This window comes from Carex rostrata, chromosome 3 (assembly GCF_964058835.1).
Source record: "Carex rostrata chromosome 3, lpCarRost1.2, whole genome shotgun sequence".
Classification (NCBI taxonomy): Eukaryota; Viridiplantae; Streptophyta; class Magnoliopsida; order Poales; family Cyperaceae; genus Carex; species Carex rostrata.
Window position 1 is genome coordinate 9316619 of NC_135920.1, and position 7875 is coordinate 9324493.

A 7875-nucleotide genomic window follows, 5' to 3' on the forward strand; every position below is an offset into this window, starting at 1 on the left:
CAAGTCGGGAACGGGTCATCCGTCCGCAGATCTATTACGCGCACGGGTCGTCGTGAACGGGTCGTTGGGAAAGGGTCGTCGGGAACGGGTCAGGCCGCTTATCTATTACGCGAACGGGTAGCGACCCGTTCGCAGATCTACTGTGCGAACGTGGCGGAATTTTAATTCGGAATTAACGGATGGTATTGATTTAATTCTTATTTATTAGGGTGGTACATAAAAAAAAACGGCAATAAAAGCAATGATATACGAATTCGTATCCTCTGAGATAACTCAAACTTTGAGTGACTTTATGGAAAATCCCAACCGTTTAAATACGTTCTGCACGAATCTCAAAGTACACATAATACTGACCCCACATCACCCCCGAATAGGCACCGGACACGTCGGTCACGCAAAAGTTGAGATATCTCAGAGAATACGCATTCATGATATACTTAGTTCAAAAATTTAATAAAACATTCCTTCAATCTTTGATGGTATGCGGTCATGTTTCTTTGTGGCCACATACGTGAGAATTCGGTGCGCAGAGGGTGTGCACAAAAGAAAAAAAAAATTAGTATGCATACCTAGCTGGCGCACCAAAAAAAATTTGGTGTGTAGACCGAGTATGAATGGATAGTAAAAACTCAAATTTGAGGTTTTAGGTTATAATCATTTAATTCTAATTTTCTAAGGTGTTAACTAAATTTTTTTGATTTGTGATGCCATAAATAAGGTCATTTACTTCCAAAGAAATCGGTTATACATTTTTTTGCAAGGAAATTAAAAATAGGTTTTGGATACAAAATTGGTTGTTTAATTTCCATAATGAAAAATAAAAATATTGGCTTGGCTTTATGTTAATGTGTAAATGTAATATATCAATTGGACTCTAATCTAAAGTGGTGAAAAATATATATGTTATTCTGAATTTTATATCTATAACATATTTTTATTGGAAATTTAAAACTTATATCCGATTTTGAAAGAATTCCAAAAATATCAGGCACGTTGGATTATCAGACCTAACTTGACTTGCTGGATAATTCTACGGACCATTTAAAATGACCTGTAAAATAGCATGCAAAATAACCCGATGAATTATCCAACAACACCGTATTTTTGAATGTAGGATTCGAACATAAGCTTCGCCTCTCTCCGAAAAAGTCACATATTTAATTCTCGAAAATAGTATCTAAAAGATGCTGAATAATTTTAGCTTTAAAGTTGATTTTTAATTTAAAGACAACTACACAGAATGAGTAGTAGATAATTCAACAAATAATCTAAGTACTACACAACGCATTCATTCACGAGCTGCATAGGAACAAAACTTCCCAGCTACGCATGTGCTCTCTCTCTCTCTCTCTATCCAAAAGATTGCAATCATTGTCTTCTTGCAACTGGCACAGAAATCTCTCAATCAACACTTTGTTCTAATGCATTTATTAAAAAGGATTATAACTGATTCTTATTAGCACTTTGAAAACACATAGATAAAGTTTTATTAAATGAAGTGGCTTGGTTTCTTGTTTTTTATTACCCGACCGAAACAATTTAGTTTTGTTTCGACCGATAATTAAGTTCATCGTCATTTTCAGTACATATAAATTAAGAAATTTCTTTTCAGATCGTTTTCTTTCTTATTTTTTAAGTACCTTATGATTGTTTTACTGTAAGAAAAAAAAAAGCTATACAAAAGTATTATAACATATGTTTCATATCTTATTGTATATACACTGGAACAATTCAATAACAAGAAAACTTAAATATATCCAATTTATATATTTAAGAGCCAAGAATATGCTTCTTATATTAAGACATTTTGTATAAAGTTTTCTAATTTACATGTATCTCTTCTTGGAATATATAATAGTTTGTGTTTTTATAATGCGAGGTGAGTAACAAGGTTTTACAAAAGTTTAAAAATATATGAGGTGATATTACTTAAAATCATCCAACTATATATGTTGACTGGCTAAGACCTAATTTTACAAAAATTAGTAATAACAGATTAAAAATTGAGATATATATAAAAGAAAGAAGAATACTTATCTATAGTAATTACGTCTTTCCAAAGGGATGGTAAAAGTGTATAATTTTTTTGCAAGTTATGCGGGTTAAAGTAATAAAACTTTTAATAGTTCTGCAAATATACTACAAAATTTTGTTTTATCTGCGTAGGTAAAAGTGTTTAATAGTATTGGCCTTTTCGCAGATGGTTGCGTTGGTAATTAACACCACCTTCTGGAATAACAATTTATGTCGGTTTACTTTTGACAATAGTCATTTTTACCTTCACGGATAAAACAGATTCTTGTAGTATATATATATCTTCATAGTTTAGTGAAGTTGATGTATTATATATTTTTTGCGGGGATCCATGGATGGCTTAAGTTAATAATTTTAACAATGGTAGAAATAACTTCAAATTAATTTTAAAATCTGACATTCGAAAAATAATCCCTACTTATAAGATGTACGAAAAATGATGAAATTATACGATTTAACTATATATGAAGCGATTTTAAATTTACAATGATCAACATTTAACAATATTTTATAGATCGTACTGAAGGATGCTCAATAAAAGAGCAACAACATATTTACAAACTTCTTTACATTTATAAAGTTTTTGAGATTAATTAAAAAGCAATTCAATTGTTAATTTAATTTATTATCGATGATTCTAATCCTTGTACAGTTATACATATTTGTTAAGAAACTATACGACAGACTTATCATTTAACTGGCAGTTAAGTAGTTAACGACCATATATATATATAGAGGAGGAATTCACTTATATTCTTTTTTGATGACACCGGATTACACGCTATATTTTCAAAGTTCAAACCGTTCAACATGATAGATATAATAAAATGTGCTTGCAAATCAAATTGTACATTTTTTTTAATTTTTTTTACTATTTATTAAGATGGGTAAAAAAATTCAATGGTATGAAAATAACGATTTTGCAAAATACTTAATAAATAGTAAAAAATTCAAAGAAATGTAAAATTTGATCTTCAAATACATTTTAATATATTTATCATGTTGAATGGTCTGGATCGACTGTTTGGACTTTGAAAACTTTAAAAATAAAGAGTGTAATTCGGTGTAAAAAAAAAAAAAAAAAAAAAGGTGCTTATCATTTAATTAGTTAATTCACATTTGTGCCCCATGTCGGTCTATGTACAACTTGCCGATGAAAGACGAAAGAGGGAGTGTACCGAAAACCATCACGTGATCAGATAACATTAATGCATGAGGGCATGGGCATTGGTTGGTGGGGGAAAACCAAGCTCTTCATTCTTTCGGACTAATATTAAAAGCATCACCCGTTTTCTTCTCTCTCTTGGAAGATGGGTCAGAGATTGGAGCCTACTTCCTTTCTCTTATTTCCCTTGCTTGCTTTGTTTCTATTGTTTTCTTCCCCAGCTCAAGCATTAAACATCGGCATTCAGTCAGTGCCAGGCGGAGATGGAGTGGTTTGTATTTATCAATCATATAAATCTACATTTCATTTTTCTAAAATATTAATTTGCTTCTATTTACTTGGATAGTTCTAATTTTATTTTGATTTGAAATTTTCTCTTTGTTTTTTTTTTTATCATTTCAGAGCAAGCAACAGTGTAGTCGCACTTGCGAGTCTGACCACTGCTCAGGTCTACTCTTTGTGTCTCTTAATATCTGCATCTAGATTTTGTACCTCTGAGTTAGCAACAAAATCTAACAATGTATTATGTATCCAATAATACTAAACCTACATTTAACACAAGGCATACTTGATCAAAAAGGTGTATTGTGTCCAAAGATATATTTAATCCATAGCTAATTAAGCTAGAATTCTTTTTGTTTGATATATGAAAAAAGGTACAAATTTAAGAAAAAATAATATCTGGAAGTACTAATCAATTCCTTTTTGTATTCATTTTCTCTGTCATCAGTCGCTCCATTCCTTAGGTATGGTAAATATTGCGGGATCTTATACAGCGGGTGTCCGGGTGAGAAACCGTGCGATGTCCTTGATGCTTGTTGTATGCAACACGATAACTGTGTCCAGGCCAAGAACAGTAAGTACATACAAGTTTCTATGTTAATTCTTTTAAGTACAACTGCTTCTGGTACCAGAACATTAAATGGTACAATCTGTTACCACTTACCACACTGCTGCTGTCTGCTGATATTAACTTTCAGTACAAAAGAACACAAGGATCCTGCTGTAATTTCATTTTTTCTTTGTAAATGTATTATGTACAATATGCAATTCTATTATTAATTTTGTACATTCTCTGAATTTGTTTTGTGCAGATTACTTGAGCACAGAGTGTAATGAAAACTTGTTAAACTGCCTAGCCAATTTGAGTGAAAATTCACCAACTTTCCAGGGAAACAACTGCCTGATGACCGAGGTCATCGATGTCATTTCAGTCGTTATTGAGGCTGCGGTACTTGCTGGTAGGGTTCTTCACAAACCCTAGATTAATGTTGCAGCTAATTAATTACTTTTCTCTTTCTTAATGCTTCAACTAAATTTGAAAGAATTGAAACTATATTGGTACATATAGCTGTCATAAATAAGTTGTTTTTTCTTCCCACTCTATTTTAGTTAAAGTGATATGATCTATCATCTTTACTTTTGTGTTAAGACCTGAGAAGTGTGAGCTTGTTAAATGTTTTTTTTTTTTTGAAAGAAATTGTTAAATGTTTTTGGAAATGTGATTTTGGCTCTTTGTATTGCTTCCTGCCTTCCTGTTATTGAACCTCGGAAGTTGGCAGTCTAATTTCCCATATTAATGTCTCTATTCTCAGTATAAATATAAGTGTCAATATTTTAGAACTGCGCAGTATTACACACATAATGGTAATTGAAGTCTTATTAATTATCTGATTGTAGCTAGAATAATTACCCTTCATTTTGAATATGTAAAATTGCTACACAAATTGTACATAAACTATCATCCTTTATATTTCCTGGTCATCTCTGTCCTTTAATTAAGCTTAAAGTTTGCTTTGAAAATTTAATTGGTACTGTTTTGATCACGAGTAGCCGCTATTGTCTTTTAGTAAAAAAAAAAAAAGGATTGAATAGATATTTTGGTAGTTTTTCAATTTAAAAAGTCCCATCAAAGAACATTGGAAATGCACAGTTTGCTCCTATCATGGATGTCTCTATGCAACTTCTAATTCTAGAGGAAAGAGACACCTTTGTTCTGGTACGATGATTGGGGTTTCAGTGTTCTCCAGTGTAATTCTTCAAGATTCTTCAAATCTCCTCCTTTTCACTTTCACGCAGTTAACGTTGCATTAATTATTGCCAAAATGCCTGGGAAAATTAATTTGGATGACTCTCTTGAGGCTACTTTCCAAAGGAATGGCTATTCAAATCTCTGTTATTTTCTGCTCTTTTCTTTATCTCTCTTATGTTTCTCTTCTCTTTTTCTCTCTCCTCGTCTTTGAAGTGAGAGATAGAGAGTAAAAAAGACAGCAAGTTTCTACTGATTCCTTCCCAAATGATTGGCTGCATTATTCGATATCTGTTTGTTTGGATTCCCTCTGATTTCTTATATGTTTGATTGCTATATAATGCCCCACTAATAGTTATGGGAGTGCAACTAGTTTTTGATCAAATGATAAAAATAATAATTTCTACATAAGAGGATGTAAGTATAAAATTTGAATAGAAATTTTTTTGTGTATATCAAATAGTTGAATAGAGAGTGCATACGTGACATAGTCACTCTATATACAGGTGGATGACTCCGACAAAAAATTGTCCGTGGGAGTAAAAAAAATAATTATAAAAAATGCAATTTAAACAATAGCAATTTTTTTTGGTGCATGACACAAAATTTTCCAATTAAGGTCAAATTATGTTCAAAGCAATGTTTTAAAATGGGAAGAGGGGGCTCTCCGATGGTCATCGGATCACTTTTGTGTTCGATGGGTTCTCTCACCGTCAGATCTGCTTTAGGATTCATGTGTACGGATTTTAAAGCAGACGCGAAATTACGGACGCAAATCCTAAAGCAGATCCGACGGTGAAGAGAACCCATCGAACACAAAAGTGGTCCGATGAGCGTCGGACACCCCCCTCTCCCTTTAAAATGTGGTCGAATGAACGGGCATACACACTATATATAAAGAGGAGGAATCCACTTACAACATTTGAAAGTTACAATAACTTGCTACAACTTAGTTTTGCAATTTTTATAGTCCAAGTATATAATTTTTTTTGTGGGTGGCTTGGTTGTAATTAATTAAATTATTATTTAAATTCTACTTACACTGTTCAGTCTGCAGTAAACTATTTTATTTTGTAATATATGTACTTATAAAATAGTAAAATTGAAGACAAATTAAACTGTATATATATATTCACTTATGAATCTGTATATACGGTATGCAGCGTTTTCCGGATGCATTGGTTTAAAGCTATGTTGCATGAATACGGGTACGGATATCGTGTCGGACACAACATGGGTACGACGATACGGCAATTCTTAAAAATAGAGGACAAGATACGGCTATTATATATTTAATATTTTAATTATATTATTAATTCAACACTCATATTATAAGTAAAAAAAAAATTTGCCATATAATATGCACACACTTCTACATATTCATGGTCGTTGCTGGTACAGGTATACCAAATAATACATATCATGGTTGGTACAGGTCTTCTGGTACAAAAAGAAAAGAAGAAATGAAATAACACTGGACTTGTTTTTTCTCTGTTGAAACTTTTGGAATTCATCTAATACTTCGCATTTGTTCAAAATACCATGGCTGATTGAATGATAACTATTGCTATATCTGGTCATCAATAAAAATTCTGTATAAAAACACAGTTCATGATACATGATAGTTTTGATAGACTCTGACTCTACAGTAATGGAATAATTTTATTTTATATATATATCCTAACTAGAACCCAAACTCTACAGCAAGAATTGCAAGTTTTACAGCATCGAGTTATTGGCTGTTAAATGATTAATAAGGGTGTGAAAACGAGACAATATTTTTTTTCAAGAATAAATGTTCTTATTTGAAGCTAAGAGGCGAGAAATTGCAAAAATAACAACATTATTGCAGTATTGCCATATTCGATTTGAATATTATAGGCTAAAATGAAGAGAGGAGACAAGCTCATCACTTACTCGGCAGTAGAGAGGAGACAACGGCGGAAGAGAGACGGGCGTTTCAAGCCGAGTGCTGTTGGAGAGAGTAAGAGAGGAGACGAGTGTTGCCGGCGAAAGAGAGAAAGGAGACAGAGAGGAAGAGATGGGTTCTGTCGACGGAGAAGAAAGGTGAGTGTTGTCGGAGGAGAAAGGATACGGAGAGGAAAATTTTAATTTTTGTTTTGTTTTTGGACTTTGTAGCGCCTCTCCAGAAAGTTTTGTCTGAAAACCTAAATCCATGTCCCGAAACATATCCACCATTTCAATCCGTGTGACCAAGTCAAAGAGGTATCGAAGACCGTATCCACAGGGTTAGAACACGCCAGCTCACCTAACACGACAACTGGCGTGTCTGATACGTATCGTGTCCGTGTCGGATACGTATCGGACACGGATACGACGAGTTTCTAGGAGTGTCACGGTAACATAGGTCAGGGTAACATAGGTTTAAAGTATGAGTCCAGATGAGCCGAGCAAAATGATAATTCTTAAGGCCAATTCTTGCTTAATATTCAATACATACTCGGACTTTCGGAAGCCCATTAGTAGTCCAAATGCTATGAATCCTGTGGAAAGCCGCCAAAATGGAACTCCTATGAAAAGCGCATTGCTGGCTTAAGCAAAGCCATATGCCCATATCCCATGCATACTATTCTTTGTTTTTTTTTCTCTTGGTGATCCCATGGCCCGTAGGCCTCTGCATAGCGCA

The 7875-nt window shown here is 33.2% G+C and overlaps 1 protein-coding gene across 1 annotated transcript; it reads left to right on the forward strand.

Annotated features, from left to right (window-relative positions):
* Nucleotides 1–3202: 3202 nt before the first annotated feature.
* On the forward strand, nt 3203–4842 carry LOC144551335 (phospholipase A2 homolog 3-like). Its single transcript, XM_078299272.1, has 4 exons — nt 3203–3470; nt 3602–3647; nt 3930–4055; nt 4294–4842. The coding sequence occupies exons 1-4, from the start codon at nt 3345–3347 to the stop codon at nt 4461–4463; spliced, it is 468 nt and encodes a 155-aa protein (XP_078155398.1). The 5' UTR covers nt 3203–3344; the 3' UTR covers nt 4464–4842.
* Nucleotides 4843–7875: the final 3033 nt, after the last annotated feature.

Coding starts and splice junctions, on each gene's coding strand:
- LOC144551335 (XM_078299272.1), top strand. CDS start 3,345: ATGGGTCAGAGATTGGAGCCTACTTCCTTTCTCTTATTTCCCTTGCTT. Junction 3,471..3,601: donor TGCCAGGCGGAGATGGAGTG/GTTTGTATTTAT, acceptor TTATCATTTCAG/AGCAAGCAACAGTGTAGTCG. Junction 3,648..3,929: donor CGAGTCTGACCACTGCTCAG/GTCTACTCTTTG, acceptor CTCTGTCATCAG/TCGCTCCATTCCTTAGGTAT.